The 17,727-nt window shown below is 43.7% G+C and overlaps 1 protein-coding gene across 1 annotated transcript in view; it reads right to left on the bottom strand.

The window, feature by feature from the left end:
* Positions 1–17,727, bottom strand: part of TPH2 (tryptophan hydroxylase 2) — an 88,214-nt gene that overhangs the window by 48,806 nt on the left and 21,681 nt on the right. The window contains exons 6-7 of the mRNA XM_036866423.1: positions 9,327–9,523; positions 3,668–3,803 (exon numbers count right to left, since the gene is read on the bottom strand). Of these exons, the coding sequence (XP_036722318.1) occupies positions 3,668–3,803; positions 9,327–9,523 (333 nt within the window). The remainder of the gene's footprint in view (positions 1–3,667; positions 3,804–9,326; positions 9,524–17,727) is intronic.

Genomic DNA, 17,727 nt, shown 5'->3' with positions numbered 1-17,727 from the left:
TGCCTGGGAAAGTCTTCACAGAAAAGGTTGCTACTGAGCTTTAATCCTGAGAATTAAAATGATTTCACAAGAGTCATTCCAGGCCAAATGAACCACCTGCGTTGGCTCATGCCTGTACAAAGGCATGAACCAACAGGCTCACGGGGACGGTGAGAAGTCCAGTACGGCTGGAGCATAAGGTTTTGGAGGGGGGTAGAAAGAGAGACAGAAGATGTGATTTGATGATATCAAACATTTTTTGTTTTTTCCTTGTATGTAACAGGGAACCAACAGAGGTCAAACAAGGGAATGCTACAGCCAGACTGGTGTTTTAGAAAGGAAACAAAGTCTACAGATTGCTTCTAAGAGAAAAATAATTGTCAGACAGAGCAACAATGACCTGCCAAATTTCTTCTTCTCAAACAGTGGTTCTCACTGGGGAAGATGTTGCCCCCTGGGGACATTTGGCAGTTTCTGGAGACACCTTTGGTTGTCACATCTGGCACGGGTGGGAGTGTACTGTTGACATCTAGCAGGTGGAGGCCAGGGATGCCGCTAAACATCCTACCACAACAAAGCATTATTTGGCTCCAAACATCAATAGCGCCAAGGTTGAGAAACCCTGTTCTAAAAGATCAAGTGGCCAGAGGGTGCAATATGACACAGAACACAATGGACTTCCCAGAGAAGCAAAGAGGAGAGCAGGAGATTGGGGGGGGGGGGCGCTTCTCAAATTTTTGTTCTGCCACTATTCGCATGCCAGGTGATGCTCGCACACCCACGTAACTTAGAGCTCTGTCTCTTTCCCTGTCATTCCACTGAGTGAGAGGGATGCTCTTATTGGAATAACCTTGAATTTGACCCAATTGATTTTTTTTTAAAGAAATCATTTGTAAACTTCAATACTCGATTAGTGACAAAGTTGCTTGCGATCACAGCTAATCAAAATAAGTAGCTATGCGACAACAGTGTGCAGGATCCCTGCCTCAGGCAGTGCTCCAGGGAGAAAGAGCCTCGCTTCTAGCAGAATCGGTGACCTTTCAATCCAGGTAGAAACACATGGAAAAGCAACTCTTCCCACCAAGAAAATCAGGAGTCACTGATTCTCCAGGACTTTCTCTACTGTCCTCCAGGCCAGAACCTCCCCAGGGAAGCAACCCAATCTGCCACTGCTTTTTTAAATTCAAGCCCCAGTACCTGACCAGTTTTAAAACGTAAAATGGTAAAACAACCTATGTTTAACACCCAATATGTGTTGAGAGCTAGGCTATCAAAATACATTCTTCCCAGACTGAAGAGGAAAATAACAAAGTTCTTTTTTCAGATACTGTATTTTCGCTGCTTTCACTCTCATTTCTAGCTGCCTCTTCAGGGCCCGTCTCTGTCTCATTAGTGCTGCCTCAACTACAACAGTTCAGCAATTAGAAGCAGTTACTTGGAAGCAGAGTACAAGCACCAAACACAGGAGCCAAGCTGAACTTCACAAATTGGAGAAGCTGCCCTCTTGGTTCTCAATTGAGGAAATGGGACTGCATTTCAAAGACAATGCCTGCGAAAGTGCTTGGGCAGGAAACAGCACTCCCGATCTAGTGTTTCATAGATTCAAACTACAGCATGTGGCTGGGAAGAGACTTGGGACTTTGTTATACATAAGGATTAAAGGGACCTTTACAGAGAATTGTGTCTGCACAGTGTATATCTGGAAGGACGCAGTGGAAACTGGTAGCAGTGGTTGCCCCTGGGGAGGATGCAGCAGGTGTCAAGGGAGCAGAGGAGGGAAAAAAGTCACTGTTCAGAGTGTGCCCTTTCGTAAGCTTTGAATGCTGAATCATGTGCATGTGTTACCTACTCATAAAATCATAAGAATAATTTAAGAAACAAATGAATGACATAAAACCCACAAAAAGGAGCCTGCCAAAACAACCCCAAGGTAGTGAATCCCGAGTTTCCATGCTCTGACTTAGCTTCCTCTTGTCTGTGTGGTCAGGAGTCATGGAAGAAGAAATCACTCAGATCGACAGCAGGAGCTCTATTCACTTCTGAACTCTCAACCCTTATTTCCAACTACCAGGGGCTTCTCCAACTGGAGGTCCCACCCGTGGGCCCCTCAAAGACAGGATGCTCCAAACACAAATCCTCCTCTTTTCTCCCTCTTTTATGCCCTCTTGCCTCCAAGCCTAATCCCCCTCCAATATTTTCAATTATTATTAGAAAAAACTACCCATTCAGCTTCCCAATCTATTGATAAAAACCTTAGCATTGTCTTAGGGACCCTCTCATCTCCTGGCCCTCATTATAGTCACCAAATACTGTTAATTCCATCTTGATGATGTTTTTCCGAGGTGACCTCTCATCCTATCCCACTGATGGCTTATAAACTGTATTCCTTCACTGGAACGGGAGCTCCTGCTGGTTTTCCAGCTAGTTCAGTCTCCATACTTCCCAGTGCCCACTCTCATCATCTTTCTCAAAGACGATTATCTGATCATGCTTAGGGACCTTGGACAGCTCCCTGCTGCCTACAGAATTAAGCCCAAAGGTCCTGTTTTGACAAATGACTGTTTTCATTGTGGACAGAAGAGTCATTTCATCCCTAACACATACCTATGCTCTGGCCACTCTAAAGTAACAAGCCTTGCTCATTTATGCCTCTTTTATGCCTCCACATCTTTGTACTGGTTGTTTTCCTTGACTTGAAAGCTTTCCCCTCCCTCCCCACTCAGCTTTACCCAAAAAAAGAAATTCCAACCCACCCTTCTAGACCCCCACTCATTTTTCACTTTCTCTGAAATGCCTTTCGGGACTGTTCCCTCCCCTTTGCTACTCTGATACTCTGCACACACACACCCTTACAGCCCTAAACACATTCTTTTGTAATTATTTATGTTTCTATCTCCCCTGCCAGAATGGGAGAGGCTTTAAAAAAACAGCTGCTACATTTTATTCATCTTTGAATCCGCTGCACCTCCCTGCTAGCATTGCACATAAATGTTTGCTGAATGAATTGGTTGAAAGTACTTTGGTAAAAATGTAACACATTATTCCCCCAATTTTATAGACCTCTGTGGCTAAAATCTCATTTCTTTGCCCTCTCTCTCTGCATACACTTTGGCAGCTACCGCGGGTCTCAGGAGGACCAGTTATTCAAAGGCAACTAACAAAGTGCCTGCTATTTGTAAACCCTCTGGGCTAGATTTAGAGATTGCCTTTCTTAGCTCTGACAGCTCTCCTTTGAGCATTCATCCACTCTAAGAAGCATTTCTCTCCCAAATGTCTGGAGTCCTATAAGTAACCTTTGTTTACCCTGAAAACACTTTCAGGGATGCTGAAAGGAGCTAAAAAAAGAAAAAAAACAATGTAGTGACCCTGCAGGGACCCAGCTGGTCAGTGAACCTCTGTCCCCTAGGAAGGGGAGGGGGCTTTGGAGACTCAGCTCTAATCCCCGCCCACTTCTGTCACCATCAGCTACTTTACTGCTCTCTGCTCCCCAGTGAAGACCTTGGCAGCCCATTAATCACAAGACTATTCAGGTAAAACAGCATCATAAGCAAGGTGATAACCTCGGTGGCCTAAGGAACAGTGGTCTTTAGGGTTCCTGGACCCAATTTACTCTCAAGTAAAGTGAGCCCTGACCACTTTCCAATGTGGCGGTCTCCATCCAGCCCAGCTTTCCAGTGTGGGTACTCACGGTTCCGGGGTGTAGAGGGGGTCCGAGCCATGGCGGATGTATTGAGTACAGTGGAACACTCTGTAGGCCAGTCCTGCCAGAAAGTCTCGAGGACTCAGGTATCCAGCCACTGGTCTCACGGTGAAGCCAGACCTTTCTAAAGAGGAAACAGAAAGAGTCAACTAAATATTAACCCGACAGGACTTGATGGTCCAAGCAGGGCTTCCTATTATTTATAAGGCTGTTCTAGAAACAAAGTAATCAAGGTCCTAAAACTCTTGACAACTGAATGACATACACTGTTAACAGCTATCGTGTTTGTGGCTTCGGATGACTAAAATACACTCACGAATGATGGTTTCCAGGGGAATAAGACGTTCATTAAAATGGAAAGAAAGGCAAAAAAAACCTTAAGGATTTAAATTCAGAGGCCAAATTAGGATAAGAAAGCTCAAATACGCAGGAGAAGATTACAATCTAAAGTGATGTAAACTAAATTTTTGGTGGTGAGCACAAGGTAGTGTACATAGAAGTAGAAATATAAGATTGTACATGTGAAACTTATATAATATTCTAAACCAATGTGACCTCAGTAAGAAATAATTTTTTTAAAATACATCAGATGCAAAAGACTACACATTTTGTGATTCTATTTATATGATGTCCAGAGGAGGAATATCTATAGATAGGAAGCAAATCAGTGGTTGCCCAGGGATAGGGGTAAGAACAAGGACTGACCATAAAGGGGCAAAAGAAAACTTTTTGCAGTGATGGAAATGTTGTAAAACTGAATTGCTGTGATGGTTACACAACTCTATAAATTTACTAGCATCCCTGAATTGTACAGTTACAGTGGGTAAATTTTATGTTATGTAAACTATACCTCAATGAAGCTGCTAAAAAATATAAATAAATAAATAAATAAATAAATAAATAAATAAATAAATAAATAAATAAATAAATAAATAAATAAATAAAGTGATGCTTACTACAGATTACCTGATATCTTTCTAAAGACACACCTAGATAGGGATTCTTTCTGCGTGTACGTGGTCAGTGAACACAGAGCTAATTCACCCCCTTGACTAGCATCCTGGAATCAGTTCACACGACAGCTTTCTATTGTCAAAACCACCTAACCCCTTCATTCCACATTGCAATATCCCATTTCTTTGATATTATGAAAACAATTATATTAATTACCGCAGTTTGAAAAGGTACGCTAAAGCTCTGCATGCTTTGCTGGTTTATGGTAAGAGGAAAAAAACAAAATAAGCAGAATACAATAAAATCTATGAAATCAGCCTAGACTGCTAACCCAGTTAAGGACTGCTTAATACTTCCTGCTCATGAAGGCCCAGAAAATTTCAACAGGAGGGGTTCTTCTTCTGATGCCAGCACTGTAAAGGCTCCCATTCTGAAAACCTCAGCTCATTAGAAAAGCATCTCAGAATGGTTAGAAATGGTTTTGAAAGATAAAAAGCAATTAAGCATATAAAACAAGTCCACCCTGGGATTCTGGGTACCTACAAGGAAATAACCCTGTTCTCAGGCCTCCTCAGACCTGTAATTCTAACAGTGTTCAGTTCATTCCAAAAGTTCTCAGGTGGATTGATTGTTCTCCACTGAAAATCAAAAAGATAAGTGTATTTTTTTTCTTTTTGAATTTTATGTCAACTAAGTCAGTATCCCACATGTGGGGTACAGGGGAAGCATCCTTTAGTTTAATAGTTATGTATTTTATTTTCTTATAAATTTAAAAATATATGTATCTATCACATCAAGAAATTTGAATTTGTGACTACCATTGCTTAAAAAGTTTCCTTTTAAAAATAAATTTGGTATTTTAAAAGTGAGCCAATTAAAAGAAATAAAAATACACACATTTACATTGTGCTTGCTGTGTACCAATGAATGATGCAAACTGAGTGCCCAGTACCCAGTTCATCAAAGGTGTGGAAGTCAATAACAATAATAGTAGTAATAGTAACTAAAACTCTGCTATGCTTAATGTGTGTCAAGCAATAACTTTAGGGCTTTAAGGTATATCAATTAGTTTCCCCTCCCAACCTTGTAAGGTAGATAAAATTATTATCTGTTTGCAGAGAGGAAACTGAGGCACAGAGAAGTTAAGGTAATTCATCTATCTAAGGTCACACAGCCAGGAACCGGCAGAGCCATGACTCAACCCCAGGCATTCTGCATCCAGAATCTGTACTGTACTATACTGCCCCTCATAAAAATATTAAGTTGGGTGACAGATATGGCAAAACTTATGAGATGGTAATCTAATTCCTGGGGTTTGAGAAACAAAGCAGTAAAAAGCATCCCCACATAGGAATAATCAAGACCATGGTAAATATATAATACGCACATAACTCCATGGGAAACAAAGAGGGACATGCCAGAGGCAGGGCCGTTAGGGAGAATATAATCTAGTTAAGCAACGGCATAAGGCATTATGCATTTAGGCGGTAATTAAATGACACTGATCAATGGTCCTCAATCTCTTTCTCTCGGTAACAAATATCATGGATGAAATCCACGCATGGGGCCCTCCCATCACGCTAAGTGTGGTTCTCAGTGGACCAGCTGTCAGGCCATGCCTACCTCTCTCCTGATACACACATGAGCTAGGATGAAACTGTGGTGGCTCTTATGATGAGGATTCATATAGAAGGCAGGACTTGCTCTGAGCCTTGAAGAACAGGTAGAATCTGAGCAGGTGAAGGAATGACTTTTGTAGCAAGGCACAGAGCCTAAGCAGTGGTATGAAGACCCACAGCTAGAACAGAGGGTTTGTGCGGTGCAGTCATAGCAGCAGACACACTTGGAAAGCTCAGTCAGGGCCGTGAGTTGAGGCTGAGCAGTTCAGAACTTGCGCGTACAAACCAGAGGCCAGCAAACTATGGTCTGTAGTCCAAATCCGGGTTGCCGCCTGTTTGTGTACACCTGTGAGCTAAGAATAGTTTTTACATTTTTTTTGGCCATGCCGCACGGCTTGTGGGATCTCAGTTCCCCGACCAGGGATTTCATCCAGGGCCGTGGCAATGAAAGCCCGGAATCCTAACTACTAGGTCACCAGGGAACTCCCTTTACATTTTTTAATGGTCACATTTAAACGGTTATAATAAGTACCTATGTAATAGCCCCGATTTTGCCTCTTGGCCCACAAAGTCTAAAATATTTACTATCTATCTGGCCTTTTACAAAAAAATAAATAGTTTGCCAACCCCAGTAAAATCAAAGGGGAGCCACTGATAGCTTCTGAGCAGAGATGTCAGGAACGAAGAAATGCTTTAGGAAGCTTCATCTGGAAACAGTGGGCAGGTGAGTAGAGGGGAGAAGAAACAGGTGTCAAGGATGCAGTGATGGGGACCTCAATGTGGATGGTAGTAGCGGAATGGAAAGAAAAGGACAGGTTCACGATGGGTCACAAAGCTAGAAGTGGCAATACCTGGAGACTGGGGTAAGTTCAGTCCTAATTAGGCCCTCCTAATAAGCCCCTACCCTAATGCCCTGAACCTGGGAATATGTTCCTTTAGATGGCAAAATGGACTTTACAGATGTGATTAAGTTAAGGATCTTGAGCTGGGGAGATCATCCTAGATTATCTAGGTGGGGCCGATATAATCACAAGCATTCTTTTAAGAGGGAGGCAGGAGGGTCAGAGTCAGAGGACATGTGACAATGGAAGCAAAGGCTGGAGTGAGGTAAGGAAGGGGCCACGAGGCAAGGCATGTGGGTAGACTCTAGAAGCTGAAAAGGCAAGGGAACAGAAGCCTTCAGAAAGAACACAGCCTTGCCAACTCCTTGATTTTAGACTTCTAATCTCCAGAACTGTAATATAATACATTCATGTTAAGTCACTAAGTTTGCGGTAATGTGTTACAGCTGAATAAGAAGCTTATACAAAGGCTGATTAACTGTGGCAGTGAGGGGAGCGGGGTAGGACTTCAGAGGAGGAGTGTAACCGAGCAGAACCCTATGAGGGGGCCTCCCTGGTGGTGCAGTGGTTAAGAATCTGCCTGCCAATGCAGGGGACACGGGTTCCAGCCCTGGAACCGGGAAGATCCCACATGCCGTGGAGCAACTAAGCCCGTGCACCACAACTACTGAGCCTGCGCTCCAGAGCCCGCGAGCCACAACTCCTGAAGCCCGTGCACCTAGAGCCCGTGCTCCGCAACAAGAGAAGCCACCGCAGTGAGAAGCCCGCGCACCGTAACGAAGAGTAGCCCCCGCTCACGGCAACTAGAGAAAAGCCCACGCGCAGCAACGAAGACCCAACACAGCCAAAAATAAATTAATTAATTTAATTAAATTTTTTAAAAAGAATAAATTTAATCAGAAGTGAGAAAATGCAGAAAGAAAGGAAGACAGTCAAGCAAGACAAAATAATAATACTTTAGCCATTAAACAAAGTCAAGGACCTTTAGTTCTTCCTCAAGGACTATATAGATAATATTCTGAGCCACGTCCTTTGAGCTGTTTTGCAGATACTGAAACCCACACCAGGTGGAAGAAGTTAACTGTATGCTGCCCACAAGCACGTAGACCCCAGACCGGCTGGAGCCAGAAGGTTGTTGATTCTGGCTCCCAATTACCTCCCCACCAGCCAGTCAGAAGAACATCCATGAGCTGACCACGCCCTGCTCCTTGAACACTGTAAGACTCCTCACTACTCCCTCCAGGGTGGACACACAGTCTTGAGGGCATTAGCCCTCTGTGGCCCCCTTTACCCGGCAAAGCAATAAAGCTATTCTTTTCTACTTCACCCCAAACTCTGTCTCCGCATTTCTATTCGGCACCAGTGAACAGAGGCCGAGTTTCGGCACCAGGAATCCTTAGAGCCTGATGAGTCTAGAGAACCTATCATCGCTGATAGAAACAGGGAAGACAGGGGAGGAAGGGGGTTCCAGGGAAAGAGGTGGGTGGCAAGGCTTTAGCTTTTAGAACTGCTGTGCCTGAAATGGGGACGAGAGAGAAAAGAGTAGAACCCGAGGACTTCCCTGCAGTGAAGGACACAGAAGGAAGTGCGGCCACTGGAAAATTTCACCTCCACCCCCATCCCCACAAGAGCCTGAAGTTTTCCCAGTTGCTGTCCCAGGAGGGTCAGCGAGGAGAGTGACCACACAGAGAAGGTGGACGCTAGGGGACTCTGCTTCGCCTCGCTCCCTGCTCTCACGCCAGCAATACCGTTCCGGGCACGATTTATACTTTACAGTAGCGATCTGATTAACTGACTGACCTCCTCCCCAGAGGAAAGCCACTATGCTCAACATTATCCGTGATATTCCTTCATCCAGCACATCATTCTTAGCAAAGCAAATACAGAGCTACCTTTGAGATCATTCCATGCCTATGTAGCCCAACAGAGTCGTTCCTGGATCAGAAAAAGCTCAAAGCTGAACTTGCAAATGTCGGTTGGGGTTCGCTGTATAAAACATCCCACCAGAGAGACCTCACCAAGGCCCTGGGCTGGGTGAAAAGCTGAGTCCGTCTCCCCGCCCAGAGGCCCTGCTCTGCTTCCCACAGGTGGCCCAGGTAACTGTTGGTGCAGCGCTCCTCTTTTTAAATCAAAGGGAGCTCTTATTTGGAAAAAGGGTGATTGCTGCCAGGTGTGTCCTTAGACGGCCCATGAGGATGTTGGGTAGGAAGAGAGAGCCCGTGTGAAGCTTACCTTTCAGGAAAACCGAGACGTCTTCAAGTTGGGGCACGTTGTCCTCCCTGTAGCCACAGTATTTAGTCAGCAGAGGGAAGTTTTTCAAATACTCCCGGCAAGCATGAGTAGGATAGAGTTTGGAGAGCTCTCGGAACACAACGCCCCAAGTTTTAGTTTCTTCCTCTGTGTACTCCACTCTGGGGATGGGCTGACCACTAGGCAGGAGAGAAGAGAAATGAATGAATCTAGCTCTGGGTCACTGGGCTAAGTGTTTTCTCACCTTCATACCTATGTGAGTCAGATTCCTGTAAAGTGGGACACCTGAGTGTCCGAAAGGATCCCACTAAGTATTATTTTTTGAAGAAAATGCTAACCTTCTAATTTTGTGTCTGTGTTTAAACTTTCATATAAATGATTTAAGTTACGTCTTCACACATCCTTATGGACATTTGATAAGATTTTTGCTCTGACACTGGGATCAGTAACAAGTTAAGAGTTCTGGGTTGGAAGGAACTGGTTTAGGTCCAAAGCTGTGCTCTGAGAACCTTTTCTGCAATCACCTGACAACAGTAATAAATGGACGTTGTCTTTTGAAAATAAAGTTGCCTGTGGGTCCTCTTTGTCCTTTGTAGGGAACTCACCCCAATCTCCTAGTGTAATTTTGAGGTTATTTGTTCAGTGAGAGAAATGTCTGGGAAATACTAAAAGCCTATGCCAAACTTAAAAGTGAGAGTTTTGCCAACTGCAAAATAGGAACATTTATTATACATCATGCTGAGAGGTGTACACATTAAGCCCTGTCAGTTAGGAGAGAGGTCAGCAAACTTTTTCCATAAAGGTCTAAAAAGTAAATATTTTAAGCTTGTGTGCCATACAGTCTCTATCAAAACTACCCAGGTCTGCCACTATATCTTGAAAACAGCTACAGATAATATGTAAACACATGAACATACCTATGTTCTAATAAAACTTGCATTACAAAAACAGACCAGATTCAGCCTGTAAGTCATAGGGAGCCGATGCCTGGTTTGGAATATTGAGAGGCAGCCCTGGACCGGGGTGGTCAGGGCTCTTCCTTGGAGAAGGCACAACTTAAGCCGAGACTTGTTGGCCAGGTAGGATCTGCAGGTGCCCTGACAGAAAGAAAGGTGAGTTTAAAAATGCTCTTCTAACAGCAGCCAGCAGCCATGAGCAGGGACCATAGCTCCTGAGGCCACGTGAGGTCAGGTGAAAGGAGAGATTATGGACACGTGCTTTTTGCAAACTGTGGCTTGAAGAGCCAGAATCTGAATTTAGCCTCTGATTAAGAAACCTATCCTGAAAGTGAAAACTTCTCATGACCTGCTCAACAGTTACCTGCAGCAGTCCCCCACTGCCTTCCCTGGCCACTTGTCACAGATTCTGCCCCTGCAGTCAGCAAAGACCCACACAACATATGGAAGTCCAATATATACACATAAACCTAGGGATTCTGCCCCTGTGAGCTATGTAATCCAGTAACCCAGCCTGCACAAGCAGCAACTGGCCCTCAGGGCTGCTGCAGCCTCGGGCACCTTCAGCAAGCTGGGGTCATTCAGAAGCGCCCCCTTAGGTAGAAAAAAGGGCAGGAGGACAGTAAGAAGAGCAGACTCATAAGCAGAGCCCTGTCCCCAGCTCTCTGCATACTTCAAAGTATTCTTACCAAAATCTTTTCTGTTGAAGGTTCAGGTCCAAATGTGATTCCTACTGCCTCAAATTATTTTTACTGAAAAAAGTTAACTGCAGTACATGAGGGATGAGGGAACAACACACACTGAAGAAAAAAAACAGAAATTAACATTTATTTTCTCTGAGTACCAAGACTAGGGCTTATGACAAACCAAATTAGAACAAGATTAACCTTGTTTAAATATGACTGTTGATAACAAATAAAAAATTACAACCTGACAAATATTTACTGAGAAGATCAAGACTGCTAAGGCTTAGCCTCTGTGATGAATTTAGAAGAAAGCTTGAAATGGAAAGATAAAAATAGAAAGGATGTAAGGAAATAAAAACATGAACGGTCTGCCTCGGGTACCAGAAAAGTCAACAAAATCAATCTGAGTCGGGGAAGCCAATAAAGCTGATAAGGGCTGTGCACAATCAGAAGGTGGAAAGCGATGAGGCTGAAACAATAAATGAAATACCGAGAAGCCATTTGAAAAGAATCATTAGGTCAAACTTTTCCCTTCGATATCAGTCTGCAAACATGCAGCGTTTCAAAGGGGAACTGACTGTAGCCAACAGGAAGCTGCAGAAGAAAGCCAAGTGTGGGTCTGGGTAGGAAGAAGGAGTTATACAGACCTTCCTCCACTTACAATGGGGTTACCTTGTGATGAACCCAATGTAAGTTGAAAATATCATCAGTCGAAAATGCCTTCAATACACCTAACCTACCAAACATCATGGCTCAGCCTAGCCTACCTTAAACGTACCCAGAACACTTACATTAGCCTACAGCTGGGCAGACTCGTCTAACACAAAGCCTATTATAATAAAGTGTTGAATAGCTCATGTACTTTATGGAATACTGTACTGAAAGTGAAAAACAGAATGGTTGCCTAGCTACAGGATGATTGTAGGTGTATCGCTTGTTCACCCTGGCGATCGAGGGGGGGCTGACCATGGTTCCCTGCCACGGTTCAGCATCACAAGAGAGAATTACACTGCATAGTGCACTGAAAACAAAGATCAAAATTCAAAATTCGAAGTACGGTTTCTACTGAACGCATTTCACTTTCACACCACGGTGAAGTGGAATCATCCTAAGTCGGGCCCTGTCAGCACGTATCTGTTAGTTAATAATGAATTCCTAGCATCACGACCTTGGGAATACAAATGACCACGCATACGGCCTCATCTGTTTCCACTTGTCTGTCCTGCCTGGGTAACTAATGAGCCTTCTCCTTAAGTTAATAGCTGGTGCAGTACCCTGCAGCTACCCTGAACGGGTCAGTCTGACTGGTCACGCCAAGAGATTTCTCACACCGCTCTGACCCCCATATCCCGGGTAACTATTTAAGGTAAATGTTTAAAAATCAACTTCACACAAAGTAAAGGCTACTCTTATCCATTTAATTTCTGTTAAAACATATCCCAAATACAGAAAAAATAAGAAATTTCCCACTCTTCCATGTAGTTAATAAAGGTATATAATAATAGCTCATCTTTGAGAACTTACTATTGGCCAGGCACTTTTTTAAAGTTAAGTGTTTTTATATAACTTAGCCCATTTGATTCTCACAACTCCATTGAGGTAGACCCCCCCCCCCATTTTACAGATAAGGATATTAAGGCTCAGAGAAACTAAGCCATTTGACTAAACTCATGGTGCCAAGCTTAAAACCCAGTCTGTCAGGCTCAGGACTGGCTGTGGTCTTAACTGATTAGTGTACACCAATGAAATAAAAAATTTATCCCAGGCACCAGCTTATTTTCACATACCAAATTAAAATAAGGCTTATAGGTATATGTACTTATATATAGAAAATCTCATATACAATCATGTAATCATGATACTCGCATGTATTTGTATAGATCACATAAAATACTTTCATATTTATTCACTCATTTAACCTTCTCAGTAAGACCGGTAGGTAGTGCTTGGGGCACCAGGAATGCAGGGACACCTATTTTTGTAAAACTTTGTAATTTGACATTTGGAAAAATAAAAATTGTCATAAGAAAAATCAAAATGTGGGGCTTCCCTGGTGGCGCAGTGGTTGAGAATCTGCCTGCCAATGCAGGGGACACGGGTTCGAGCCCTGGTCTGGGAAGATCCCACATGCCGCGGAGCAACTGGGCCCGTGAGCCACAATTACTGAGCCTGCGCATCTGGAGCCTGTGCTCCGCAAGAAGAGAGGCCGCGATAGTGAGAGGCCCGCGCACCGCGATGAAGAGTGGCCCCCGCTTGCCACAACTAGAGAAAGCCCTCGCACAGAAACGAAGACCCAACACAGCCATAAATAAATAAAATAAAAATTAAAAAAAAAAAATCAAAATGTGTTGTACTTCTCGGTACTTGTTATGGGTTAGTAGGCTTTTTGTGAATTATACATGAGAAGAATGACAGAGGGGTGTCCTGATCTTTCTAGGGCCTAGGACATATACCCCCATATCATTATGCATCTATCTCTGAGTACATGTCATAACATGTATGTAATGAGCATCATATCCCAGTGTCCTAAAACTCTGCTCTGGCCTACAACTAAAGTCACTTAAGTACTCCACATTCTAGAGAAAGCTCCCAGCAGTTGGAGCCAACCATCTCCCTGCAGGGCTTGTGAAGAGGCAGCAGAAATGGCTCTACCACCAACAAACCCCCCCCCATACCACCCTTTCCACCCCACCCCCAAACTTCACCTACCGGTCTAACAGGGAATCAGACATGCAGGATTGTGGGGAAGGCTGGTGTTAGAAGGAAAGGCCCCATTCCTTCTCCTTCCCTAGGGGAGGAGGGCAGGCTGTGCCGCAGGAATCACCTGCAAGGACTGCAGGCGCCCTGAAGAAGCAGGCTCTGGTCTCTGCTTTCCCATCTGGACACTTGCTGAGCCGCAGGATGCCCTGCTCCCCCGGTGCTGCCACCAGACTGGAGCAATGGAGATGGGCCCTGGGAGAGTGTCTGGAAGCCCAGGACGATGGCGTGCTATGGGGGAGACGAGGGGACCCTTGACAGGTGTCCTCTGAAACTTGAGGTTTGTGTGAACGTGGAGCCTGATGCCCAGGGACATCTAGAGATTCCCATGGGACCCAATGTGGTGTGCCCGGTAGGAAGATGGGGAAGCCCCACCCCATCCAGGTCTGCTCAGTTCTCAGGAGACAGAAGAATGCTCCGGGGGCTCCCCTCATCCCTGACGAGGAAGCACTAAAGGCCAGGTGCATGAGGGGTACCCAAGTTACGACGTGGCCAACCTGGAGAAAAGGATGATGTTGTGAGCACCGAAAGGCCAAGGGAGGACAGGAAGCTTATCTGCAGGGGTGGAAGTGGAGGAAATGGTCCAACCCCAGGAAGACTACACACAGCACTGTGCAGAGAACACTTCAACAGAGACCACCGCCTCAGAAAGAACCTGTCCGAACCAGGCGGAGAGCGGCTAGAGGCCTGCCCACCCCTGACATTCTAACGATCCTGCAAAAAGCCCTCAGCCTCCTCTCTCCCTCCTCTCAGCTCCCAACTCCAGAGGAACTAGGTCGTAGAAGAGAGAAGGAAAGGTATCTCAGAACCGTACACACACACAAACACACACACACACACACACACACACACACACACACACTCCAAAGAACTGAGGAGGAGGATAACACACTTTGAATCAAATTTAGGATTAATCTTTTTTTAAATGAATGGGACTAGGTCTTAAATACCCCAATGAGACTCTACTAATAATTGAAAATGAAAGGAAATCAGTTGTTGCTAAGGAACTTGCTTCCCAGCAGGAAAGTAGGATTCAACACAATACAGTAGAAAGCAGTGAGTAGGGAAAATAAAACCATTTTACGTTGGTATAAACCCCAACAAGATGAGACTCCTCAAGAAACTAATTACAAGTGAATATTATCTTTAGATCTCTAGGGAATCTCTTCCACTTATATGGAATTAGTTGGGCTTCCAGAATCCTTAACACCCACCAAAATTATTATTCACAGATTCCTAATTTACTGGAGAAAAACAGATGTGACTTTCAGCAGTTTCCACTCAGTGCAGATTCTGCCCTCTTGCCAAAGAATGGCAAACTAAGACTTTACAAACACGACAGGGAACCATTGCTCAGTGAAGACAGTACAAGGAAAAGGGCTGAAACCTTCACTGTCAGGGTTTAGCTTGACAATAGGAAAAGCTTCCTGGTGCAATACGTGACTAAGAGATGACTAAGAACTTTCTCTGGAAATACTGAAGACTGTGGGAGGCATCTTTCTGCCTGTAAGGTTAAATCCCACTCTTCCTAGAGGCAGGGCGATGATTCTGAAAAACCTGCGCATTCCCTGCAGGGAGGAGAAAGTAGAAAGTGCATAGACAAACCTAATTGGGGGCAGGTACCGATAGAGTTACTCTATGTTAAGTCCTGAGCTTGTTAGAACAATGCTGTTTAACAAACACATTTTTACACTGAAATCCAGGGACATAAACCCCACTGGGGCTGAAATTATGGGAGTTCTCTCTCCAGCCAGATGAATAAGCAATAATGCTTTTGTTTTAATTATTTGTTTGATCTTCTCCTCCAGCAGGTCCAACAGCAAGCTCCTTTTCTTATACATATTTTTTTAATTTGGGGAATTGGAAAACATTTGATTATGTTGGTACAGCCTGCCTACCTCCTGGAGTCCTTGCTGCTAGAATTCCTAACGTGAGATGCAGTTTCTCTGCTTGTGTTATCTTTAGAGGAACTCCAGTGCGGGGAAGCAATTCCCCTATTCAGTGGAGGAAGACAGAGACAGGCTGAAGTTGATAGTATTTACATCAAGATGGCGAGACTGACTGAATCACAGTGCAGACTGTGTTCTTTGGAAACAGTTGGATTTCCTCAGTGGCAAGGACGAAACAGAGCAGAAGGGAAACGGAGAATTGGTTGAGGGGGGACCAGTGAATCTCATAGAAACAGTTAGGAATGAACTCATTTTCTATTTTATTTTATTACAGGTTCCTCCCGGCTGGAGATGCCTCACTTATTCAAGACCTGTTTATCTGCCTGGAATAAACCGTCCCTTTCATCTCCGCCTCATCTCTTCTCTCCTTCCCCACCTTAGGCATTTCTCTTGTGATTGACACTTCTACCTGGGGGGTGCCGAAGGGAAATGAGAACAGGAAATATGTAAAAATCCACCATCTTTGCAACTCATTAGCAATTAGCGGCTCCTCTAAGGGTTTGGACAAAGCCTTTGGAGAACGATTATTGGAGCATGAAGGCAGGAGGTCTCTGTTCTTCCTCGAGTTATGAGATGTGTGTGCGGCACTCCTCAATGGGCATACCCTGAATTCTGCATCATTTCCAGGGAGCTATCTATAATTCACCCTCTCTCCTCATTCAAGAAACCACACAAGAATACGGAAAAGTGAGACTGACATTATTCCAACATTATTCTAAGAATAATCTTGATTTTGATCTAATGTAATTTTAAAAAGGAAACAGTCATCATTCACAAAACTTAATTATTAATTATTACCCAGCATTTGTTATACTTCTAACAACTGAGGTGACACACCAATGTGTAGAAATTTCAATCAGTACTGAGTACTGACTCTCACCCATAGCCAGTGACGTAATGTCACCTAGTACTATGCTGGCTGGTACCCCCTTCATAAATAGTATCACCTGCAGCCAGGTGTCGCCAGAGTAGAGCCATATAGTCAATAAGTGTTCCACAAGATGATGGCTTATGCCTTTGAGACCAGAAAAAAAATGTTGCTACAAGCCAGAAGAAAAAAATCCTCAGTAAAGTGGATGAATTCCGTTAAAGTTTAACCAGAAAGCAAATGCCATTTTCATCTACTGATTTTTAAGAGTCAGTGAGAAAAGTCTAAGGCTCTCGAATCTGATAAAATTACACTTCAGAATTCAGACCATAGAGGACACTCAATAACTTTATGATAAAATACTATCAGTAATACTCAGGGGAAAAAAACAAGTAAAATATCCAAAATTAGTATTCTGCTAAATCTATCCCCCTATTACCATGTACACTCCTTGAAGACAGGGATTTTTGTTTGCTTTGTTCATTTTTATATCCCTGCCCCGCAGAATTAAGCCTAGAACAGATAGGTGTTCAATAAATAATATTCGTTGAATATGTAAATCAACCAATCAGACCAAAACAAGCCACGCACTTAAAGTTTGAGAAAAAAGTACAGTTGTTTATCAGGAAGTCTGCCAGATAGGCGTTTGTCTTACCTCATCCCTACCTCATGTATTTTAATTGCTATGGAAAAAGCAACTCTAAGACTGAGATTTTAAGAAGTTTTCTGGTAACTTCCGATTAACCTTATGTCCTGCTTACTTTACAGGTAGGGGTTTCTCTTTTCTAATTTTCTCACTCAGGTTTTCTAGGCATTGTCACCCGTCACACTTGTAGCCAAAATTTTCACCTGGAAAGAAAGTGGCCTATGCAAACCCAAAGGGACATAAATAAACACAGAGATGTTTCCTTGGCTAGATATCTTAATGAATGAACTCTCAAAGCCACAGGCACGATGATTAAATGCTATTTTTCAAAAAGGAAACTCACAAACCAAATCTTGAGTTATACCAAGATTTGAAACCATTCAAGTCATCGGACATTAAGTGGCTCGATAAGGGGTTCATTTGATGAGGAGATTGGGCAGACTAGGACAGGTAAATTACACCAGAAAGATAACTGTAACGGCACAAACTCATTTTCAGCAAGTCCCCTAGGCTAGTCAGGT

Source organism: Balaenoptera musculus, chromosome 10 (genome assembly GCF_009873245.2).
Source record: "Balaenoptera musculus isolate JJ_BM4_2016_0621 chromosome 10, mBalMus1.pri.v3, whole genome shotgun sequence".
Classification (NCBI taxonomy): domain Eukaryota; kingdom Metazoa; phylum Chordata; class Mammalia; order Artiodactyla; family Balaenopteridae; genus Balaenoptera; species Balaenoptera musculus.
Note: the sequence above shows the minus strand (reverse complement) of the source record. Positions and strands in the feature narration are given on the sequence as shown.